General features: G+C 45.2%; 2 protein-coding genes across 9 annotated transcripts in view; one reads left to right on the forward strand and one right to left on the reverse strand.

Annotated features, from left to right (window-relative positions):
- The window catches only part of LOC123354764 (beta,beta-carotene 9',10'-oxygenase-like), a 64,189-nt gene extending 50,334 nt beyond the window's left edge, over positions 1 to 13,855 (reverse strand). The window contains exons 1-2 of one of the 8 annotated variants that reach the window (XM_044996945.1): positions 2,855 to 2,900; positions 834 to 899 (exon numbers count right to left, since the gene is read on the reverse strand). In XM_044996945.1, the coding sequence (XP_044852880.1) occupies positions 834 to 893 (60 nt within the window). In that variant the 5' untranslated portion in view covers positions 894 to 899; positions 2,855 to 2,900. The other 7 variants (XM_044996946.1, XM_044996949.1, XM_044996947.1 and 4 more) reach the window with 7 other exon arrangements.
- Positions 8,151 to 19,622, forward strand: IL18 (interleukin 18). The gene is made up of 6 exons (XM_044996960.1): positions 8,151 to 8,252; positions 14,869 to 14,940; positions 15,727 to 15,735; positions 16,959 to 17,108; positions 18,049 to 18,194; positions 18,992 to 19,622. The coding sequence occupies exons 2-6, from the start codon at positions 14,874 to 14,876 to the stop codon at positions 19,208 to 19,210; spliced, it is 591 nt and encodes a 196-aa protein (XP_044852895.1). The 5' UTR covers positions 8,151 to 8,252; positions 14,869 to 14,873; the 3' UTR covers positions 19,211 to 19,622.
- The last annotated feature ends 5,923 nt before the right edge of the window (positions 19,623 to 25,545 follow it).

Genomic DNA, 25,545 nt, shown 5'->3' on the forward strand with positions numbered 1-25,545 from the left:
TCTTAAACCAGCTAGTCAGTTTTGCCTCCCTGGTATCTTGCCAAAGGTCACTCTAAAGTTCACTGTACCATATGAAAAAAGCAACAATCTTCTGCTCTGAGCACCAACAGATGAGGCAGTATGAGATAGTTGCACAGATTTTCCCACAATGCCAACAGTTTTGACTTTTGGACAGGCCCAGCATGTGGGGCTGTGCTGCAAAATGCTACGTTAACACACAATGAAATGAAAAAACACAAAAGAGACTTAACTGTACAGACTGGTCCTGTCTTCCCTGAGTACTTGAGTAGTTACAAAAGCTAGCATTATCAGCTCAGAAAGATAATAAAGTTTACCCTGTTCAAGACGGCACTTGAACTCCTGACACTATTATTCCAGTCAGAATAAGAGGTAACAATTAAATTTCAAATTCCCACCTGCTAGAAAGCAAGCTGATTCATGGGGATGGATGAAATTAAAATCTGTTTTCAATACTGAGTTGAGATATTTGAGTGGTTCAATAGACAACCTGATTCTAAGCAACCTAAAGTTTTGCTTTCAATCAAGATAAGCCCTACAGAGAAGTGCAGCTGTAAGTAAGTCAAATTTTGTTTGTCGTGAAAAGCAAAAGCTTTATTCTGTGATCTCCTAATGCACTCAGGAAAACCATACAACTCTTCTGTAGTTTACATGGAGTGAGATGGTGGTCTGAACCCTGTTCCTATTGGACAGTTATCCACGGCAGTCTCAGTGAAGAGAGCACAGACTGAATGGGCATTTTAACTCCCCTCAGCCCTAGAAGGGTTCCCTTGTCCATTCCTCTCCCCCCATCAAAGTCAGAGAAAACCACTCACCTCCATCTCCTTTCTACGCTTACTTCTATTTTCATCAACTTTTACTGTGTTACTTGTCATTGTTACCTGACAAAAAATGTAATGTCACATTTGATGAATAAAAATAAAAGACTATCACATGAATTTTCAGCATAATGTGATCTCCATAGATTCTCACTTTATGAAAGGTGAAGCTAAAGCCCCAAGTAAAGGGTGGCAAGAGAAACACAACTGGATAAAGTAGGAACTGAAGAAACAATATGTCACCATGATTGTCTGCCACAACCTGCCAGTCTACATACAGTAATTCAGACAGTATGAGTACAATTCCATACTCAAGCTCAGATGTCGTGAACCGCACTGAGATGGGCACCATACTGGCTATGGAGCTATTTGTACCAGAACCAGCAACTACCAGTGAAAAACATTACTATTTTAAATCATGATCCTTTCGGCCAGCACTCAAAGCAGAACTCTCTGGGTTGCAGGGAAGGCAGCCTGGTCTTGTGGCGAGAGCCAGGGCCAAGAGTTAGGACTCCCGGGCTCTCTTCTTGGCTCTGGAAGAGTGGTCGGGTGGTTAGCGCTGGGGGAAACAGACAGACAGGACTCCTTGGTTCTATCTTCAGCTTCACCCACTGTGGGGCCCTTCCCTATATGTCGAATGGGAATGGCACTCACCCACCCAGCGCACAGGGACCTGTGAGACTGAACAAGTTAGTGCCAGCAAAGTTTTGTGAGCTCTTTGGACAAAGGCGCTGGGAAGGGGCAAATGATTGTTATTATTCACTCCAAGCCCCTTCTAGCAAGCCTCTACCTTGACTGTGCGGCCTATGGGCAGCAACCGGTGTGAACTGGGTTTGTGATGGGTCCAAACGCCCCCCAGTGCCCCATCTCGGAGGGGATTACCCCTCTTCAGGGAAAGCAGTGCCCACCCAGATCCTAATAATCCCCACAAACACCCGGCTGCACCCCCCTCACAGACATACCCTTTCTACCCCACTACACCCCTGCAGCTCCACTGCCTGGAGGTCTTGGCATGCAGCCCCTAGGGAGCCCCCCGACACCGCAAAGTGCACCCCCCCCCACATACACCCCTTTCCCCCCCACAGCTCTACCTCCAGTGGGGCTTGGTATGCAAGAGCCACTGAACCCCTAGTGACCCCCCATTCACACCTGTAACCTACCCCCGCGTGCACACACCTCCCCCGCAAGCTGCACGCGCCCCGCCCTGAGCACCGGGGGGGTAGTGGGGGGGGGGAGAAGGCTCGCGCCGGAAGCGGCCGCTAACGGTTCCGCGCGCGGGCGTCGGGGCGGGGAGGGTCCGCACTTCGCACAGTAGCTCAGCCCGCCCGCGGCGAGCCCTGCCTATCAGCGGTGCAGTTACCCGCTCCCGCCGCCAGGGGGCAGCTGGGCACTGACTGAGCCCTAGCGGCCGAGTGCGCTGGGCTGGGCGCTCGGGGAGGCGGGGTTCGCAATGACACACACAGAGCCCTACACCCCACAAACCTCACACACACACCACAATCCCCGCCCACACACAGAGACCTATACCCCACAACCCCCCCCCACATCTACACCCCACAAACCTCACTCACACACACACATAGAGCCCTACACCCCACAAACCTCACACACCTACACCCCACAAACTTCACACACACAGCCCTATACCCCACAAACCTCTCACATACACACCTACACCCCACAAACCTCACACACACACACACACACACAGAGCCCTATACCCCACAAACCTCTCTCACACACACCCACCTACACCCCACAAACCTCACACACACTCCTACACCTCACACATACACACTCCTCTCACACACACCTCACATGCACACACCCCTACATCCCCCACACCTACACCCCACAAACCTCACACACACAGCTGCACGCACCCACACAATACAACCACCATATCTACACACACCAGACCCTAAACCCACCACCTCCACACCCAACCCCCTCACCTACAGACAAATCCCCCACACCTACACACTCACCCCTACACACCACAACCCCCACACATTTACCTCCACACAGCTACACCCCTGAAACCTCACACCTACACCCCTATACATAACCCCACAACTCCTACATGTCCACACACCCACATCACACACTCACCTACACATCACAATCCCCACCACACTGTCTAGAGTGACTCACAACTGTGAGTGATTACTTCAGGGCAGACTGTCAAAAGCAGAATAGATGCCCCAAACTGGTGGTATTTTTTATAATTAGATTTCACCACCTCAGTACCAAGTGTGAACTCCCAAAGTACTACACTAGTCTTATAATGCAGTCACAGACAGCCTCCTTAGACACTCCAGTCTATCTTGCTACCCAGGCAAGATGAACTATGTGATAAATTGTCACACCCAAAATCACAAAATATTCCAGGTTATGCCCAGTCACAACAGCCCAGTTACTCAGGTCAATTTTCATCCTAGATCTCACACCAAAGACAGCACTGGTAGCCAGTTCTATAGTAAACTAACTAAAGGTTTATTAGGCTGAGAAAAAGGAATGAAACTTATTGAGAGGTTAGAGCAGGTAAAATTGTACAGTTGAGTCACAGTCCATAATTCCAAATAGTAGCAGAGATTTTGTAATCTGCCAGTTTCCACCAAGTCTTTCAGGCTACCAGCATAACTCTGGGGATCTGTCTTCTCATTCAGTTATTCTGCCCTGTTAGAATCCAAACAGTACAGAGATGAAGAATTCTTCCTTGTGTCCATACTTATAGCCAGAAAGTTGCAATCACCTTATCCTTCTTGATATGGCCTTTCATCCTTATTTCTTCTTGCTGATCAACAGTTTTTCCATTGCACCTGGGTTCACTGTTAAGATCACACAGAATGTGTGTATGTGGAGCAGGAAGGCAGGCTCCTTTTAAGACAGATCCCATTTGTCTTATTTAAAATTACTTGCAGTCACCCCTATTGGTTTTTTAGAAATTTCCCCATATCTTATTAGTTATCCTTTGAACCAGACCTCCCTTTTTCATTCCTTCTGGCCTTATAACTTATTCTTTTCAATATCTACTTGCTCATCAGGGCTTTCTTTACAATACATATATTTCCTTAACCAAACTTATGCTAACTCTAATTTTTGAATTTCATATTTATCCTACAGGTACCAACATTTAATGTGGGATCCCAGTATGGAAGGCTGAGTGTCACTTTAAGCCACCTCTCCATCTACACACATGTTACCATACATGAAAACAAAAGAGACTGGAGATCTGTTTCAGACACTTTAATTCTGATTAAAACATTCTGAGCATTCTCTGCTCTATTCAGGCTCTTACACCATGCCACTCTGTAGCGCAGAAGCAATCTTCCTCATGTGGAAACAAGAATGTAGCCAATAACTTGGAGATTGATGAATGGGAAATAGTACTAGTAAGAATATGTAATGATTTCAAGAGAAAGAATTTTAAGTGATACATAGGAGTCTTATTTCACCATAGTTATATGATGTAATTTCTAAAATTAGATAGTAAATAAAAAATGGAATAACTATAAATAAGAAAAAGTGACATCTATTTTATGCATTTATAACAAGTACCTTCACTGGTGGTGAAGGTGTGTTGTGGAAACAGAATCTGGATTAAATTTGTCTTCTGTAATGTGCAAGAACTCTGAAAATCATAAATTTCCTATTGCTAGAACACCTTGGACAGACAATGCAAAGTTAAACTGGAAACCTGAATCAATCTAATCAGATAAATATGGCCATGGATTAAAGATTTATAATAGATTACAGCATCTCATTAAAAAATTAGACAGCTTTCAAGCCAAACAGTCTTTAACTACACCTTGTTTTATTGTATGTTGTTTTTTAATGAAAATAGATGTATGTTATTAATTAAAAACACAAACACTAAACAGCATTTAAAAGTTATTATTTTCCTAAACCCTAAATTGATAAGGTGTAGAAAAGAAGAAACATTAGAACAACCAAAGATACAGTATGAATCAGTTTTAATTTCCCTTTGTTTCTTGGAGGAAAAAGTAAAAAATCCAGACAAGAAATGAAACTGCTTATAAGACAGAAAAAGAACAAAATACTTCCCTAAAATTATGGCTCATATTCAACATACTGCAACTGTGAACTGTAGTGAAATTATCAGGAATTAGTTATCTGCTCTTATTGGAGAGTTAGTTTTATGTTATGAATACTAATGTCTGAGATGGTCCAACAGATGTTGTAATAGTTGCTACAAATTTACCCTAATTATGAGGTCAACTGTGAGAAGATAGTGAAATGTTATAAAGTGTCACAATAACCTGTAATAATACATGTTTATGGGAAAAGGTACAAAAGTGAGATTGAAAGACTGAATTAGTCAAAACAAAAGGCTTACAGATATAACTCAAAGACTGTGTTAAGATCATGCTTGGTAACCAAGAAGAGTATGGAACTAGGTATCAATGGACCAACACTGATGTGTCAGAAACTGGGTGTAATTGGTGCACAACATAATGAGATGATGGGCTATTCCAGCCATCACTCCCTTTGGGGGTTCTTAAAAAAGAGATTTTGGAGAGAAAGCTAGCTACCGCAACACTGGCTGAAGGGAGGCAAACATCAGTTGATTGAAAGACCTGCTTTAATCTCTCTCATTTAAAAACAAAACAAAAAAAACCCACAACACACACTTGACCCCACTTATCTCTCCAACTACCTCCCCATCTAACTTAATTTTTCAGTTAATTGAACACATAGTTTACAATTGCTGTCTGGAATTAATCTCCACCACTTCCATCGGAGGCCCTCTCCAATCTGCTTCCACTCCTTACATTCAACTGAAATCACTCTCACCAAAGTCTCCAATAACCTCTTCTTAGTAAATCTCCAAACCAGTACTTCATCCTCTTCCTCTGGACCTATCAGTTACTTTCAACACAGTGAACCATGCTCTTCTTGCAATCTTGTCGGTCCTCCTTTGGTTTCCATGATTCCATCCTCTCCTGGTTCCCCTCCTACATCTCTAATCGCTCAAGGTGTCCTTTGGAGGAGCCTCCTCATTCCTCCTCCAGCTTGTTGTAGGGATTCCAGAGGCCTCTGTCCTTGGTCCCCTTCGCTTCTCCCTCTCCACCTTATCTCTGGGTAATCTCATCCACAAACGCAAATTAAACTACCATCTCTATGTGAATCATCCTCTCTACTCCAGAGTTGTCTCCTTCTGTCCAAACTATTTGCATCCCTTTCTCTATCATATCAAACATAAACTACTTGTCTTCACTTGCAAGCCCTTTAAATGACCTATCCCCACCCTACCTCTCAACTTTCATTCAGCATCAAAAAGTCAATTCTTGCCTCTGATTGGCCCAGGATGTCAGCCTCCATTGTATATTTTTTAAATTTTCAAACAAGCATCTTTGTGCTTTCTCCCATGATGCCCCCCAAGTTTTGGAGAAATTCCCCATAAACTTCCACAAAGCTAACTCACTATCCTCCTTCAAATCCCTCCCTAAAACTCTTCTTTACTGTAATGCTTCATGTTTACATATTTTGGCCTCTAGAATATTTGGCTGATCTCCCCAGCCTTTTCCTAGTCATAGAGTTTAAGGCCAGAAGGGGTCACCAGATCCTCTAGTCTGACCTTCTGTACATCACAGGCCACCAACAATAGCCATCCACCCATACATTACACCCAACAACCAGAATTAAACCAGAGTATTAGAACCCTTAGCAGACTACACTATTATGTGCCACAGGAGGGACCAAAATGCACCAATCCCCGAGGCCCCTGAAAATAGGCAAGTGAAAACACATCCCCAGCAACACAGGGTTTGTAACAAAAGCTCTTCAATCAAGCAATAATTGCCTCCTAACTGCAGTATAAGGATATTTATTAGCCTAGTCATAAACCTTGAGTTTGTCAAAGTTAGCGGGTGGACGGGACAGTGACTCTCTTGGTGTTTTGCTATTGGGATTATAAAAAGGACTATTATTATTCATTATTATTATTTGTATTACAGTAGTGCCAAGATCAGGGCCCCATTATGCTACATGGTGTACAAACATAAAAGACAGTCCCCGAAGGACTGTCAAATTAGCATCACATTATGGGACTGGAAGGTTTTAGAGGACTGGTAATGGGACACAGAGGTTTTTATTTCTTTGTCATTAGTTTATCTCCAGCCTGGGTCAGTATAAAACAGAAACGTGATGTCATCTGGGGGGTGTTTGGTGACATAGAAAATGAGTTGGTGATCTCATTCCTCCATCCTACTCGACTAAAGAAACATTCTCACAATTAGTATATTTCTTGGCAATTTCATTACAACCCAAAGACTGAATATTCACACCTAAAGTGGCCCCTTCCCAGTGCAAGGGAGAGACACTTATGGGATGTTTTACACAAGTTGGGGGGAGGAGAGTATGCACTGACGCTATTTCTGACATCTGTTTCAAAACTGCAACTTCATTCTGTGACATCAGTTACAGTGCAAGACAGCTGATTGTAACAAGTTGAGTAAGAAAACAGGATGTGCCTTCTGCTGGGATGACATTAAGGTCCTAGCATTGCATGTGCCAGCGAGTCCCACTCTGAAAACTCCTGCACAGTCTTTACACAAACTGATACATTTTGTTTCTTGATTGTGGTGACAGAAGGGGAAGTGTTATGGGCCTGTGTGTACACAGATCTATTGATTTACACTTCAGATTATCTAGTTGGCTTGATTTTTCTCATAGCAATATTACAAGAATCTAGAGTAAAATGCAACAGCTCAGGTCACCAGATATAAAGCCCTATCATCGATGTTTAAGGAGCATGCCTCAACATGTAACCAATGCCTCAGCATGATGCTGGGGCAAGCTGCTTGTTGGAAGTGCCTTCTATTGGACAATATATAAAACGAAAGTCTGGAAGATGTATGGTCATTAAAGTGCCCATGGTACAGGAGAAAACAACTGTTAAGACGTTACTTCTGGTGTCCTGGCTCACTTCTGATTTGGGTGATTTCACTCACTCCCTCTGAAGTTCCAATTTGATGGGGATTACTCCACTCACTACGTAGCTCTGAGCTGTCAGCTGCTGTGTTCCTTCCAGCACAGAGGAGGCCGCATTTCAATCCCGGGTGAAGTGGTTCCCGGGTCTGGTTTGCAAAGCGCTTTGGGATCCTTCGGGAACAGAGAAATGCAGCTCCCTGGCAGTAGAAACAGGGCAGGAGAGCTAAGGGCGGGACTGGCTTCGAGCATCGCTGCAGCTAAATAACCCAAGAGCAAGTCAGGGGCTCTGCAGGGCGGGGGGCTGATCTCCCGGGGCTCGGCGGGGCGGGGAGCCGGGCGGCCTCCCCCGCCCCCGCGAGCGGTCCGCGTGCGCTCCGCTCTCCCCGCCTCCAGCCGGGCTGCGCTTCCCTCCCCGCCTCTCGCTGCACACTGCGCTCGGGACTCGGCTGCAGGAGGCAGGTAGGGAGCGGACCGCTGCCCGGCCTCGGGGGTGCGGGGAGCAAAGCTGGGGCGCTGGCGCCAGGGGGGGAGCCCCGCCAAGGGGGATCGGGAGCCAGTGCCCGCCCGGGCCCTCTCCGGCTCTTCCAGGGAGGGATGCTCCCTGTGCGGGTGCCTCTAGGCTGCGGCACTGGGGAGGAGCCCACCCTCCAACCCAACCTCGCCGCTTCTCCGTGGGGCGCACGCCAGGCTGCTCCCGAAACTCAGCCCGGGCTGGCTCTGCCCTCATGCCGCTGCTCAGCTGGCTGGGGGGCGGGGTGAGGGTGGGGGGGCTGCATCTTCGGCAAGCCAGCAGTGCCTGGAGCAGCCTCGCCCTTCTTCCCCCACCATCGACCTTCGCTTTAAAAACACATCCCTGGAACCTGTCCAGTCCAGCCGTTCTCAGCCTGTCTGGGAAAAAGAGACTGAAAACTGAATTCAACTAGATATCCAGACCATAGATTTCCAAAGGGGTCTGCACCTCTATTCGAAATTGTTTAGGGGTCTGCCCATGAAAAACGATTGAAAACCCACTGATCCAGTTCGGGGTGTGTGTGTGTGTGTGGCTAATATGTTTTATTAAAGAGCAGGATGGGGGAAGAGCGCTCTTTTGGGCACAGAGATATCAGAGTAGAAGTGCCCAGATAGAGACTTCCAGGGAGAAAACGCTGGCCCTGACCAGATCCCCTACTGCTTTGATTCTGACTCCCACAGTCCGCACAGGGGAACCTTGAAACCAGTGGCGTGTTGTGCACTTCTTGTCCTGAGTTACTGACCTACTTCACTGGGGCTTGCATGGGCTCGCTGGGGCAGGTAGGGTGACCAGAGGTCCTGATAAAATCAGTACCATCCCCATCTTTAGGTGTCCGTCCCGTGTCCCAACCAATTTTTGGCAGCACTTGCTTTTTTTTTTTTTCCCCCCTCCACCAGTGGACTCCCTCCCCTCCCCGCCCCATGTGTCCCGATATTTTCTCCCTCTCATCTGGTCACCCTAGGGGCGGGTGGAGCTTGTCTATCAGTTCACTTTGGAATGAAAGGCGCTCTAGACATGTAAGAACATCTCAAGATGAAGCTCAACGGAAGTGTAGAGCTCACAAAAGCCCCACAGATTAGGGCAACGTTTGGAATCGAGAATCAATTCCTCTCTGTAAATCTTGGCGTCACACACATTGACAAACTATACAGATCATAAGCAAAAGTGGGATGGAGATGATTCTGCTTTCACCTCAGAGCCTCCCAAGTACCTGCCTAAAGGGACTCCTGTAGCAATAAGCTGAGCACAACAACCCATTCCTCTAAAGCTGAGGCTGGGGGTTTGTTTTGAGGTTTACATTGGTTCAGTCACCTTTTGTAGAAGGGTTGTTTTTTGTTTTGTGTTGTTTTGAGTGTAAAAAAACCTTGCAAAATAAATGTTTGCTTATACCAGGGGTGGCCAAACTTACTGACCCTCCAAGCCACATATGACAATCTTCAGAAGTTTAAGAACCGGACTGCTGGGGCGGTGGGGCTGAGGGCTTCAGCCCTGCAGGGAGGGGGATCTTGGGGCTGTGGTCCCACAGGTGGTGTCTGTCTGGACTTGGGGCTTCAGCCCTGCTCCTGCTGAAGCCCCGAGCCCCGGCTGGAGTGCCCTGCAGGGCTGAAACCTTGACACCCCCTTCCCTGCTGGGCAGAAGCCTGAGGTGACTGGGGGGGGGGGGCGGAGAGACATAGGGCCATATGCCCTCCCCCCAGATTTTTGCCAAGATTTTTAGGCCCCGCTCAGTCACAAGATGGACCAGGCCCCCCTCCTTGCCCAGCAGCTGCTGGAACTGGCAAGCTAGGCTGTGGGGAGAAGCAGCAGCAGCAAACAGCTGGCAGCTGCAAGGAGAACTGCTGAGGGTAAGAGGGAGGGTGTACCTGGGAGGGGCATAACTCAAGCTGTTGGGGGGGAAGCTTTACATTGTGCCCCCCCCCCCACTCTCAACAGGCAACCATCCTCTCTCTGGCACAAGCCCCAAGCTCCATCCCCCATCTGGTAGGCGGAGAATGCGGGATGCCTGGGGGGGCTCCGCAAGCTGCACTTTAACTGTAAAAGAGCAGCAGTTTGGCCATCCCTGGCTTATACAGTAAGAGGCAAATGCTGTCCTGCTCACAGAGCCTTCACCTAAGCACCTGCACGTACCAAGTATGCCCAGGTTTATTAGTAACTTCAATCTGCATTGATATGGTGAATAGGGTGGGGAGGCAGATAAAGTCCTGGCTGAGTGGAATAAGTTTGAAAGAGGCACTCCATGTGCTCTGAGCTGTTCACAAGAGAAGTAACATGAATGTGTATTTTAACAAAAGACCAATCGCTGTACAATTGCAGCATTTTGTTTCATCTGCCAGTAATGATGCTGTGGTTTTGGAGGAAGTTGGCAGGAAATGTGGCAGTCTAGTGTCTGAGGATGGTTAGTTCCATAGAAGACAGTTGCATTTAATAACAGGAGAGCAATGTGCAGAAATCTAGTTTGTGTAGAATTTCTCACCTTAAAAAGATGCCCCTAATTAGCTGACTTTTAAAGTAAATTCTGTGTGCTTTAATTTATTTATATTTGAATAATAAAGGATGCTCATAAAATACTGAATCATAGAAATATAGGACTGGAAGGGACATGCATAGGTCATATAATCCAGTCCCCTGCACTGAGGCAGAACCAAGTATTACCTAGACCATTCCTATAGGCATTGACCCCAGCAATTAGACTTACAGTTGCAAATAGTGGCCACCTAACACATACAAATAATGAATTAGCCACACACGAAAGCACTTTCTGTCTCCAGATCTGGTGTTCGCGGGTATGACTAGATTTACCAAGAAAACATTACTGTGGTTTAGTGAAAAAACAAAACAAAACAAAAAAAAATAGGAGTCCTTGTGGCACCTTAAAGACTAAGTTAGTCTCTAAGGTGCCACAAGGACTCCTCAGTTTTTTTGCTGATACAGACTAACACGGCTACCACTGAAACCTGTGGTTTAGCAGAAAGGCATCGGAATCTCAAGTTGGAGGTGCCAGGTTTGTCACCTCTGAAGCGTCAAACCCGCAGGGCAGCTTTGTTAACCTACAGTTTTGCTCATGCTCTCACCAGTTTACAGAGAGGCCTGCGTCAGTCCAGTGATGAAATGTCTTGTAGCATTTCACAAAGCCGAGAAAATAGACCTAGCTGTTGCCTGAGTCAGTTTTCAGAGGGGTTTTACTTCTGTAAATTTAAATAGAGCAACCAAGCAAAGTTAATTCCAAAAATGTAGTTCAGAAAACTGGCAGAGTTTCATTAGAATACAGACCAAAGAGCATGATTGTGTTTCACGAAAACAGCAGTATCTTCAATGGTTAGCAAAGCTACTAAGCATGCAGATGAAGGTTTCCCTGTGGCAAAGCGGCAGGGAATCCAAAATCCCAGTAAATCCACAGTGCTTTGGGCTAGACTTTCTCTCTTCTTACCTGAGTTGTACACTCACTGTCAGAGTGTGCTGCTATTCAAGACTAGCCATAATGAGGGCTTTGTGTTCTCCAGAAAGCCATTTAGATTTATTCTACCACCAAACTCCCAAATTTGTTTGTAGTTACTCTGGGTACCAATTTGTTTTCCTCTTTTTTCTGTGTTAGATGTAAAAGCAGCAAGTTAAGGATAGTTCAATATTAGGATATAAACCATTTGGTTATAATCCCTTTACAAATTATTATTAAGAGTAATCAAAAAAGGCAATTTCCAAACACTCAAGATATAAGAGCCAAGTAAGAGTAAAATGGAAGATACAGAAAAAAAGTAAGAGCAATGAACAAGCCTATTTCAGAAGGAAATAATACATTCAGGAAAACTCATAGCTCCCTACTTCTCCTCATTGAAAGAGAACAACAAGCCATCTGCAGTCTCTCAAACCACCCTGAAACAATATTTCGGCAAATTATTTAACACCCCCACATAAGTATCCTTCACTGTACCACTTGTAACTGGGGCACAGAGGAAGAGAAGTGTTGGTATTTCCTTCTTGCACATATCCTCTTTTCAATCAGTGATGGTGAAAAGTGGGGATACAGAATACAAACCTATATCCCCATGGAAGCTCCACTCCGTGAAAATTTACAAAGCTAGCTGGCATCTTGGAAAGAAAGTTCCCTTACAGGGAGTATTCTTGAAACCAGGCCCACTTCAACTCCTTTCCTACAGCCATACCAAATTAGCTGAGCACTTCTCATAGAAAATCTTTCTAACACTTATACCAAGTTGAGTGGAGAATTAGTTAACTCCATCTGAAACCTCAGTGAAAGCGAGTTAGATGATGAGATATACTTTTGGAAGCATGCATGAGTTGGGTGTTACTACAGCATTCCCCAACAAACAAACTAGAGCCATCTCACATCATTAGTGTCAACAGGAACAAGGGAAATGCTTAGTACATTTTTATAGGAGAACAAACATTTCAGAGAAGGTTACATACAGTGTGAAAAACTGCATATACCTGTGAAGAATTCAGCATATAACAATACATAGTTAGGTACCTCATCTTGGCGATTACAGATGGTGGGTTTACTTCTACAGCAATATAGCCAGAGAGCTAAGAAGCTAATTCTTACCCTCCCTATATGCTACTACTCACTGTGATTAAAGTGTGACCAACACCTCTGACACTGGAGAGTGGAATATGAACTTTAGGCCTGTGGCCTTTTGGGAACTATAATTTAGTAATTGATTTGTTTGTAGACACTTATTTGCAATCCATTACAGAAAATTGTGTCTTGTTTCTAGTTAGCTAGACAGTTAACCATCTAGTGAAGCGATCCCATTGAGGATGTCTGTCATGGTACAGTTCATGGTGATTTGGGGATCAGATCTACCTAGTTTTCAATATATTTACTTACGTGAGGAGTCTCAAGCAATAGGAGCAGCAATATCAGTTGCCAAGAGGAAGAACAAACACTGGAGATTTAATTAAGGACATCTGAAACTGGGCGTGTCTGAAACTCACTCTTCTGGTATAGTTTAGTCACTGCTGGATTAGCAGGAGAGCAAGCAGGAAAAGATTAAATGTAGCAGTACTCTATTGGGCAAGAGTTTTAAGGCCCACTTTTGCTATAAATTAGCAGATCATTTCTTAAACTGTACAGTAGTTTTTTTTTGGCACTTAAGCTTTTCTATAATATCCTAGCCTCTTGCCAGACCTGGTCTATTGCACTGTGCAACCAAGAAATGTGCCCATGCATAGGCGCCTATGTGGATTGGTCTCTCTCTTCTGGTCACCAGAGTATTCGGGTTGCCACCATTGACAACTAATAGTACTAACAGCAATGGAATTGCTGATTTGGAATCCTGAAACCCATGAGTCAACTCCTAGGCAAGACAGGTGACCACATCCCATACACCTTTCCTGACATGGTGCTAACACTGAAGACGGATGTTTGTGACCTGCATGGAGTCTCCTCAAATCAACCTATAAAATCTGAAGTCAAATAAAACAAGAGCGTGGGTAGCGGTACGTAAACTGCAGGCCTGACAATTTTATGGCCATTACTGGTCTGGGCACATGCATCAGCAGCAGCTCTGACTCACCTTGCCTTTAGGTAGGAGGGGACAAAGTCTACTCGTCTGACCGCCATACAGTGTCACTTGAAGAGGCTGTTGCACAGCATGAACCTGTAAGAACATGAACAATCTAAGCGCACCTCAGTAGTTTCAAGTTAGCCATGAAGGCAGGAGGGCGGAACTACAAGCAGGGTTGTGGAGATAATCTCCAGGTTTGAAGATGTAAGTCTTTTGGTAAACAAAGTTTGTTATCCTCTGGGTGAAACATTTTGGCCTCCTCTTCTAGATGTCTGCTGGCTCTCTTTAAAGAGGTCGCATCAAGGTCACAGAGCCAGAATTCAACCTGGACTAAAAATATGGTTAAAAACCTGCCCATGAGCAAATCTCTGCAACTGCAAAATAAATTACATCCTCCTTCCCTGCTGGGAACACTCCCTAAAACCTTATAGGTCACACTAACATCCCATAGGATTCCGAATTGGAAACAGTAAACCAAATGCACACAAGATAACATAACTTTTTGCAGGCACAGTTGGGAAGATTAAATGGTGACATGACATTTTGCTAAGCTATCACCATTTTAGGTTTCTTATGAGCAATTCATTCAGTGAGTGACATTTACAAATTTGTATGAACTATTGTTTAATTAGCATAAAGCACTCTGGGCCTTATTCTTTGTTGCCCTACATCTTGTGACATCATTTACACCACTGCAAGAGTGTAAAAGGTGTAAAACAGCATCAAACCATAATTCTAGTATTTTACATCCAGTATAAACTGGTTTAAATGACACAAGGTACAAAGTAATGGAGAAACAGATAGATATTCAAGAGTCTAGGACGGGCACTACAAAAAGTGAAATAAAATAAAAATCAGTCTGCCCTCTGCCCTGTACTAAGTGGTAACGTCAGCCCGCCCACTGATGTGTAGTGAAACACTTCAGTCTCCCTTCCAGCCCTGTTGTGGGCTTTACTGTGCACCAGCTGAGAGCAGAGAACTGGAGTTTTGAGAAGTATTGTTCCCATCTCTGAACCCTTTCCCTTCGCTCTGTTCACAGTGAAGATGAGCTGTGAAGAGATCCGGGTGGTTGCAGTGAAATTTGGGCAAGATTTTGACCTCTATTTTGCAGGTAACTCGCGTCTTTTATATCTGGATGGAGTGTGCATTTTGGGATTTCCGTGCAGCTGACCAGCACTTGCCAGACAATTTAATCCATTACTCGGGTTGACTTATATACTTCTGTAGCCTCCCACTTCGCTTCTCCATAACCTGTGAACCCTTCAGGGCAATGCTGATCCCTACAGCTTGGCGAATGACAATTTGGCAAGTGAAGCTAGGCTTTCTGCTTGGACAGCATTCTGGGTCTCTAAGCCAGCCTTCCCAGCATGCTCTTCAAGAAGTTAATGGAGCCAAGCCTGTTTCTGGAGATTCAAGTGACCACTCAAAGGGCTTGTCTTCACATACAGTGCTACAGTGCAGCTGCACCACTGTAGGGCTTTAGTGAAGCCACTACTACGCTGACAGGAGGGCTTCTCCCATCGGCATAGTTCATCCACATCCCTGAGCGATGTCGTTATTTTGATATAGGTTGTCGTGTAGACCTGGCTTGAGCCTTCTATAATTTCAGCTATTAAAATGCTGTATTGTTTTTAAATCATGGTTGTTCTGATTTCACTTCAGTATCCTCATAAGCATCAATCTGGAGCACTGCAGACTCAGTACCTCGGTTGATGGGCCACTTGCTGCTTATACAACATCTCCAGAGAAAGGATAATGGGAAGGGGTGATGGTTGTGGTGGAGGTGGGCTTTCCAGCTGACACTGGGGAATGAAACTGGTTAGAAAATGATCTGTTGTTTGTATACAGTTTAACGGTTGTTTCTCTTCTCCCCTTTCGTCGCTTGCTTGGAACACAGATGAAGAAGGTAAAGTTTAAATTTGCTTGACATTTATGACTGTACTCAGCTAGCGCTGAGCTGCTTGCCATTCCCAACACCGTTGGCTAATCTGCCCCCCAACATGGTGTTCATCAGTGTTTGGTGGTGACCTTGACACATGAATGGTGGGCATGGGAAAAACTCCCTCCTTCCTGAGTTCATTAAGTGACTCTAAGTCAAAGATGTTCTGCAGCTGGAGTGGCTCAGCTGGGACCCAGGTGGCTGTGAGGATTGGGGAAAGGCCACCTATAGGGTACTCCACCCACTGTCCTTACCTGTATTCAGCCGTCTCTTCTGAAGTCTAAACTGGAAGAGCAAATGGGCCATCTTCCAATGATGGAACATGGAGAGCAGGGCGCTTCAGTCTATCATATGGAGGCTGCTCCCTGAGCACAAACTGGTTGGTGGGCAGTTTGGGGACAAGAGTAAAGCTGGAATCCACTAATCAATTTAAGTCCCTGCTGCAATCCACCAAACCCAGTAAGCACCTAAACTCACTTGGTGCCTAAGTTTTTCAGAGTAGGAGGTTCCCTAGATGCCTAAGTTTCTGCCTCTAGGGCCCACACTGCTGCCTCACACTAGGCGTCCAGACACCTACCTCCCACCTAAGCCCCGGAATGATTCACAAACTGGGAGACAATAGGTGGCTGAATGCCTCACCCGAGAGGCCCAAGCCGGCAGGTGCCCTCTGAGCACCCCTACTGAATCGGCCCCATTCAAAATCCAAGGGAGGAGGAGGAGGTGGCGGTGCTGCCTCTGCCCACGCTGTAAGTTCTTTAATGAAAGAGTGATTTGGCGAGAGAGCAAGAGAATGAGGCTAGCGCCCACCTGCTCCAATCACTCTTTCATTATTTATCCACAGTGGAACAGCTTCAACAGGAGAGATGGAGGGAACCCCACATCAGAATGAATATCCCATTCTTCAGTGGTTAGCGCACTCTCCTGAGAGGTGGGATACCCTTGTTCAAATCCTTTCTTCCCCTCTGTCAGGGAGGGGGGAACTGAACCTGGGCCTCCCACACCCCAGCTGAGTGCTTCAACCACTCAGCTAAAAGTTGTAAGGTGGGCACACCAACCATTTTGTGTGTAACTAGGTCAGGAGACAGGCTAACGGGGCTTTCTGGCACTCTTTGGACTATGCCAAAGTCCCTAGTTGTTTCTGGGAAGAGTGGAGTTAGTTGTGACTGTCTGATTAATGTATATATTAAAAGGTCTGGAGTGCGACCACTGGATGGCAGTCTTCCCCATACAGCACCAGATCTTTCGAAACTTATCTAATCAGGTACTCATGGTACGGCCCGGACCAGAGAATGCTGTCATGAGCGTATTTGAGTCTATGACAGATCAAGAGATGACATCTGGTATGTTATTTTTTGCTTCTACATGTCCTATAACCATTGTCCCAGCTCTTCATTTCCGGTACGCTTTTGCCCCACGTAGCTCTTGGATTACCTCGAGCAGACCTGAGTTTAGCAACAGTTTCTAGTAACTGTAGTTTGTCCTTAATGCCAGCTAAGAATAGAGCTAAGCTCAGATAAAAGACTTCAATCCCCTCCAAAAAAGATTTTGCACATTTTGGGGATTGCCCAATCTGAGTACAGCTTCACATCACAGAAGCCAAAGATCAGAAGTTCTAGCTGTGGGCAGACAGAAGATCAGGGAATTCTCCCCACCCCCGCAAACCTTGTCCTGAACCACACCCATGAAAGAGGCATATGGTTCCATAGTCTGAAACGAAGCCCAGGGGCTAGGAAGGTGCTGCAAAGATTTCTAAAGCCACCAAGCCACTTGGTGGACCTCTATTACAAGCAAGGTTCTGAATCTCCATTTTGTACTAAGTTTCAGTGAGAAGCATCATTTTATACTGAACAAGCAAGAGCAATTTGTCAGTCTCTTTTGGTGTGGATCAGCACCATCTTTACGTGTCCTCACTTTTTTCAGTTATTCATTCAGTGCCAGATTTTCCGATCCGATTTACATCCAACATGAGAAGGAAATGCAACCCTCACCTTATGCATGTGCTCCAAGGGATTTGCACACTGACATCACACTCTCTAGCCCTTAACTGTTCTGCCCACAGAAGTCCAATTGAATTTTTGTCATCAGCAGTCACAGGACAATACACAAAACAAATCCCAGCTCCATTCAGCTGTAAGGAGGGTCATGGACCGAGGCTGCTTGCGGTAGAGTAGTCAGATGCCTGGATAATAAAACTGTGGGAACCCCTTTACGTCTGTTTTTAAATAGCTGTTTACAAACTCTTTCTGCACAGGCTCCTAATAGTAAGTACTTTGTGTTTAGGATGCGGAGTGCATTTCACCATCCACTATTACAAAGACAACAGGCTTGAGAATGGGATGTCTGTGGCATTCAGCGTCCTGGTAGAAAACAAGACTTACTGTATGTACTGCACACATGAAGGTGGGGAAAAGACTGTTCGATTTAGGGTAAGTAACTCCTTCTGTGTCCAGTGTTTGCCTTAACTCAACAGTTACATCAGGAACCCAAATTAAGAAAAAAAATAAACATGCTAGACAGCATTTCTCAAATGTGGCCACCAGGGGATTTTTCTGGGGCCATAACAGCCTCATGGGCAGAGATGGGGATGTGTGTGTGTGGGGGGGGGGGGGGGACTGGAGCCCCTGCCCCCCCACACCTCCTGTAGCTTCCAGCGGTTGCTCTTGGATGCACTGCCTTGATGTTTGCTGGTACCACCAGCAGGGAATTGGTGCCATGCATGGCACAGTCTCTTGAGAACTCCAGGCAGCACATCTTCAGGCACATAGGGCTGTGGTGTGTGCTCGGTGGGGGAAGAACCTTCAACACCGCAGGCACCTGGCGAGATCCCGACCCACCTTCCCTGGGGCGGAAGGGCTTGGGGCTTCTGCTTGCTGGGGCTCCAAGGGTGGACTTCAGCACCCCTCCCTCCTTGGCTTCAGCCCTGGGGCTCTGGGCTTAAGCCTCCCCAACCCCACCCCCAGCTCCAGCCCCTGGGCCCCAGCGCTGGGCTTCAGCTTTGGGCGGTGAGCTCCAGCCCCATGGCAGCAGTGCTCCAGCTTGGAAAAACTGTCAGAGCAACCACAAGCAAGAATTGGTGGCCTCACTCTGAGGCAACCAAAACATTTGTTATGAGAAACCCTCCGCTAGAATATGATAAACTATTCTTGAGGTAGAGATGTGAAAACTACAAACAAGTGTCAAGTTTTTGCACTGGTAGTTACTCTGCATATTTCCTCCATTTCAGGAAGAAGTTGTTCCTAAAGAAATTCTGGAAAACAGCAGTGACATCATCTTCATCCAAAAGTCAATTTCACCAACAGACACAAAAACATTCAAATTTGAATCTTCACTAATGCGAGGATACTTCTTGGGCTTTCAGAAAAGAGAGAACTTAAGCAAACTGATTTTAAAGCGATGTGATGAAGACCAAGTGGATGAATCCACACATATCATTATCCCCTAAACAAACGGATTTGATAATGTATCATACACAAGCAATTTCTTGGCCATTTTTATACAACTTTTATTACTTAAGTGGTCAGACTATCTCTATGCTAAACTGTGTAACCCTCCACTGTAACCACTCAAACACATAGCCTCCGGGCACTGAGTTAAGTTCCTCAGGGTCTGTACTGAGTTTATTGGCTCCAGGACTGACACGTTTCAATTCTTAGCTGCAGCTGACAGCAAATATAGAAACAAAATCAATTGGCGGATATGGAGCTAAGGAATTCTATAATCAGAGAGATGAGTGTCTGTTGCTAGTTACAACAGGGCTTCTGTGGAAAGGCTGCTATTTACCACTGTGCCTTCTCCAAAAAAAGCAAGTCTTTGCATAAGATTGTCATTGCCAACTTTTTGAATTAAGTATTAAATTTAGAATTAAATGAACCTTTTGATTTTTATTTTTATTTTTTTAAACCAAGTGTCCCATTTGTCTCTCCCTCTATCACAACATTTAAAACGGAAGTAGATTTTGCAGACTCCCATGAGGAAGACTCACTGTCTTTCTATCCATCTGTGCCATAACAGGATGGATCTGACAGACTCCGTTTTGTACTAGGAGCTGACCGCATGGCTAACCTTCTCAGCCTAGGCCCAAAGGTCAAGGGGAAGAAACTGTATTTAAAAAAGGGGTGTTATCAGAGGCTACATCTCCCCGACAAGCTAGGGGTGTGGATTTCCCAGCTCATTTACCTATACTTGCGATAGCTAACGCACAAGTACGAATAGTAGCGTAGCTGGAGTATCGGGGGTGGCAGCAGCATGTCTTAGCCATGCTGAGTACAAACACTCCTGAAACCCACAGGTATGTACTCAGCCCTGCTACCCCAGCTACTCTGTACATGTACTAACTATCATCAAGCTACCTAACTCAGTTAGACGTAGCCTGAAAAAGGTGGGCTGTCCATCACCATACAGCAGCAGGAGAGACGCTGCTGAGCTTAATGCTGTCCCAACCTCAGACTCCCAGATGGGTGAAGGTCTGTTTAGGGGAGGAGGCATCTCAGGACTTTTATTTTACAAGTTCTCTGGTGCTTTATAAGAGCATTGACTGTTGTTAAGAAACTTCTTTGCTAAGCCTGTGCTCCTTGCGTTCCTGTCACACTGTCCCCAAAAGGGTTAAACAAGAATGCAGAGTGCCCACAGCTAGGTAGAAGTTGATGGGAGGGAGGATGTGAAAACAGTGCGAGGTCTGAGGTAGCTGGACTGCAGAGTGCCACATCCTGAGGAAGGGGTTAGACGCTGGGTGTAAACTACACCAAAGAGCTAGAAACTTGGATTAGACTCAGCCCAGACCCAGCTGTGTGTGGAGTACACTTATGACACACTTGTGATCACACAGGAGGGAGACGGGGGCTAGGCTGCAGCACCACCTCCAATACTTAGGGCTAGTCTACACTGCGCTTGTGTTGTCGCGGCAGAGCGCTGGGAGAAAGCTCTAAAAACCCACCTCCACAAGGGACGCGGCTCCCAGCGTTGGTGCTCTGTCTACACTGGTGCTTTACAGCGCTGAAACTTGCTGCGCTCAAGGGGCTGTTTTTTCACACCCATGAGCAAGAAAGTTGCAGTGCTACAAAGTGCCAGTGTAGACAAGCCCTTAACGACAATAACAACCACTTTATAAAAGGCTAGAAATTTGCATCTAATGGAGTGGGGGAGTTGCCCCCTCAAACTGCAGGCATGGAATTTGCCCCTCCATGCATGGCTCCATTGGTGTGACTGGAGCTGCACCCCCAAATATAGAAGTCAAACTACACCTACGGGGGACAGTGAGTGTGAATCAATTCAGAGCAGGCTCTCACCCCTATCTTTCACACCAGCCTCAAGGACGCAGCTGGGGCACAAGGTCATTCAAATGTTTATTGTGCTGGGCAGTTGCCAAAGATCCCATAAATGACTATAGATGACTCATTTCTACGCAATGTCTATTGCATCCTCCCAAGCAGGAAGCCATTATGCTGACAAGTATCAGCGGGTAGCTGTGTTGGTCTGTATCCACAAAAACAACAAGGAGTCCGGTGGCACCTTAAGGACTAACATTTATTTGGGCATAAGCTTTCATGGGTAAAAAAACCCTCACTTTTACACATGTAACATCTGAAGAAGTGAAGTTTTTTGCCCATGAAAGCTTATGCCCAAATAAATCTGTTAGTCTTTAAGGTGCCACTGGACTCCTTGTTGTTGTTATACTGACAGGCAGCCAGCTGCAGTCACTATTTCACACAAGAACACCCATATCTGAATTCTTATCCTGCAGACATCAGCTGTGATACTGACTACCCTAAAACGCTGAGTAGATTCTAAAACAAATGAGATTTAGACCTTATGCGTAAATCTTAGTAGTAAAGAAAGGAATTAAAAATTTAAAACCATCTTTGGTAACATGAAACAACTTCATATTTCCAATTATTAGTTAACGAGACTGACAAAAATAAATGTAGCCAATTTTCTTGCTTGAAAAGTCCCATATAAGTGCCCCCTGCCCTCTATTAACCTGGGCTTTGGAAACCTCTACACAACCACAATGAGCACATAAGTCTGAGGTGATCACTTTCTTTCCTATTTATTAACAACAAGAAATAAGTCTGATTTTGCAGAGAGTTTGAAATCCACATAAGGTGGCAGAATATGGCCTCTCTTCACATAGGTTGGAGTTGTCTGGGTTTTTTTTTTTTAATAAAAAGAGTCAGACAAGAAATCACAGAGGGAAGTGTTAGCAGAGGAGTGGCCATCTCAAACCCTTTTACATTGTATTAAGAACAAAGTGCTATGTTAGCATTATATTATGATGAATCCCCCCACCCCCCATTTCTAAGTGATACTGGACATTTACACCTCTACCCCAATAGAATGCGACCCGATATAACACGAATTTGGATATAATGCAGTAAAGCAGCAGGGAGCCCTGGGCCCTTTAAAGTGCCATCTGAGCCCTGCTGCTTTACCATGTTATATCCAAATTTGTGGGGAGCCCCAGGCCCTTTAAATCACCGCCTGAGCTGCACTGCCAGAGCTCCATGGGTGATTTAAAGGGCCCGGGGCTCCCCGCAGCAGCTGGAGCACCAGGCCCTTTAAATCACCGCCGGGGCTCGGTCAGCCGGGTTTGGGCAGTGATTTAAAGGGCCTAGTGCTCCAGCTGCTGCGGGGAGCCCAGGGCCCTTTAAATCCCCGCTCGAGCCCCGCTGCCGGAGTTCTGGCGGGGATTTAAAGGGCCCAGGGCTTCCCGCAGCGGCTGGGGCACTAGGCCCTTTAAATCCCCGCCGGGGAAGCCGGTCCAGTCCGGCACAGCGTACCGGACCAAACCCGACATAACGCGGTCTCGCCTATAAGGCGGTGAGATTTTTTGGCTCCCGAGGACCGAGTTATATCAGGATAGAGGTGTATTTCTATTGTCAAAACATTGTGTCAAAGGTTTTGGAAAATATTTTCCTTTATATGCAATGCTTTGTTTTCAAGAGGCTTTTTAAAGCCAAACCATATAACTTTACCTTTGTTATAACTCACTTTGCTGGGTTTCCTAAGGCAGAAATAATTTTTACTGGTAGTTTTAGCTAAACAGAGATATTCTGTGCTGGAAGCACCAGTTTGAGGTTAACCCTCAAACCAGAGTACCACTATCAGTGACCCAATAAATATGCTTTGATGATTATGGAAGAGGAAAACTACACAAGCTACAATTATAATAAGTTCTGAATAGATTTACAGCTCTTTACAGACAGGATCATTTGAACAAGTTATTGAACAGGCACACAAAAAAATGGGAAGGTTTTGTTGCCCAGGACATCACAACCTTGAGAGTTCCTGGCATCAGAAAGTCAATGATGTAGCCATTTAAATTACATGCCAATGTAGAATAATGTCAAGGTTACTTGCAAAAAAAATTATCCGAAGAGGAAGGAATTTTGGAATGAAACCAAAGATTTAACCAAGAAGCAGATAGTGATTAATTATTTGCTATTTGAATTCAACACTGTCTGTCCCCTGTGGAATGACACAGGCAGCACTCAGGAAAAGCGGGTGGGTGGGTTGGTTGTATTTTCTCCATTAGAGAGAATGCTGCTGGCAGAAACAGACAATTTCCATTTGAACCGTTAAACCGAATGCAGCTCATGAGTCCTAGAAATTAAGTTGCACTGATTCTTTCCTTCTGTGTCTAGAATGGTTTAAAAACAGAGGACTTATTCAGCACTGGATCTATTCAATACATTGTATAAACAATGTCTTCTTCCTAAAATAATACCTTTGTCAAGACAAAGAGTGGTAAGAAGATTTTAACTGTTTATAGCAGATAAAAATGACTGTCAGAATCACACACACACCCAACGTTTGTAAATTCTTTATTGTATAGATTAACAAAAAGTCTTCCCGTTTTCACACTGACTCTCAGGGCCCACTCAGAACATTATGTGAGACACCTTGTGTACAATTCACTAATAGTAACATTGGAAACAAAGGTTGAACCTTCCCACAGCCAAATTCATTTTACAAAATGGGAAATTAAACAGTAATTACACTGCAACAATCTAAACAATGCAGCCACTGAAAGAGAAAAATGGGCTTCAGCCATCCAAGATTGTTCCTGATACAATAACTACTATTTCACCCCCAATTACACTGCAGCTTCATTAGTTCACTCTTGTCTGAATCCAGTTCACATCAGCCTAATTCTTCTCTTCTGGCAGAGCCCGACTTCCAGCCCATTTTTTTGCTGCTGATACTGGCTTTTGCAATAAGGAAGCAGCTCAAATTGTAGATTTCTAGATGACTCATCATTGGGATTTCTACCCATGCACTATGTACTCTTAATTACTGTTTTTCTCTCATTGAATGATTTAGTAACAATATGATGAAGCAGAGGCAGCAGTGAACAGTCATGTTTTGCCAGCAGTTTCGTTGCATCTCAGAGGCTCCACAGCATAGCCACAGCCTTGCAGATACCCACATCATGATAGTTGAAGTAGCAGAGGCCTGCAAAGGTCACAGCTGAGAGTACATACAGACCTGTATTGGCCAGTTTAATAGATGTCTCCCCATGGACATAGTCAGTTATAACCTGCCCAAGACCCCTACAAAAAGAGAGAGAAAGAAACATGCTGAAAAGAGATCAGAGCAATCCCTAATCACATCTGTCTGGCTCTCCTGGCCATCATCTATGGGGCCTTTCCCTGCAACGAACACTCTTGTAATACTCACATTCCTCAGTCTGCACATCATCTCCTAAACTGAGCCAAGTGCCTCCACTATTCAGAGGCTTTTGCTGGAGAAAAGGACTCGCTTCCCACTCAGCAAGCAGCTGGAGGACGTTTGTGCTGACTGGTGATCTCTGAGCCAAATAAAGCTTGGCTACTAACCCTTTTAACAGAATCTAGGAAACACGCAGCTAAGAGCTTTTCCGTTAATGAGTAAATTTCACTCCCAGGGGAAGAGGACAGTAAGAGATGCTGTTCCATTAGAGAAAAAGAAATCAGAGCTTGCTCTACAGTCAGGAGAATGCTAGATCCCAGTCTCTTCTCCCTATGTACAAAGGATGCCAGGCACTGGGACACAAACAGGGAGCCTAGATAATCTCAAAGATTCATATTAGGTCAAGAAGTTGGCAGACCCTAGAATTCTCCTGAGCATGAAGAAACAGATGGATGGCATGACTCACACACACAGGTCACCAGCACAACAAGCCTGCTGTTCAGTTCCCCTACAGACGTCTAAACAGCAGAAGCCCCTGCAGCCTTTGCTTTGGAAGTGGGGAGTTTCTTACGATCAGAGAAACATTTTCAAACTATGAACCCCCATGTGCAAAGGGAGGGTTTCATTTTGTGGCCTCTCTCCTTGAGTTATAACAGAAAAGCCAAGACAAACAGTGTTTATCCTGGAGCAATAGATAAGTAAAACCGAACAAGTTGGCTCTTGTTTTTTGCTCGGGAAAGCCCCTAATTGTCTGCACAAAAAAGGGGTTTTTATTGTCGACATCCAGTTTAGAAATTTACTAACCTTGCAGAGTCACCACAAGATAGTCATGGAAGAAATGTCAGTATTTGCATATATTTTTACTCATGAGGAAACTCAGACAGTACAACTCAGGATCCTTCTAGAAACCATGCCATGTCATAGGTAATATCCTCTAAACAGGAACCACCACTGTGAGAGTGTGAGGCTCACACACACAGGATGCAGATACCTCTGCAGGAAAAATCTTAAGTCTGGCTTCATTTTAAGACTTCTCATGGCCCTGATAATTTTATTCAGTGAAAGAATTCCCAACAGTGGTGATGTTTCAGAAGAGCAGCAAATAGGCAG

This window comes from Mauremys mutica, chromosome 22 (assembly GCF_020497125.1).
Source record: "Mauremys mutica isolate MM-2020 ecotype Southern chromosome 22, ASM2049712v1, whole genome shotgun sequence".
NCBI classification, from domain to species: Eukaryota; Metazoa; Chordata; order Testudines; family Geoemydidae; genus Mauremys; species Mauremys mutica.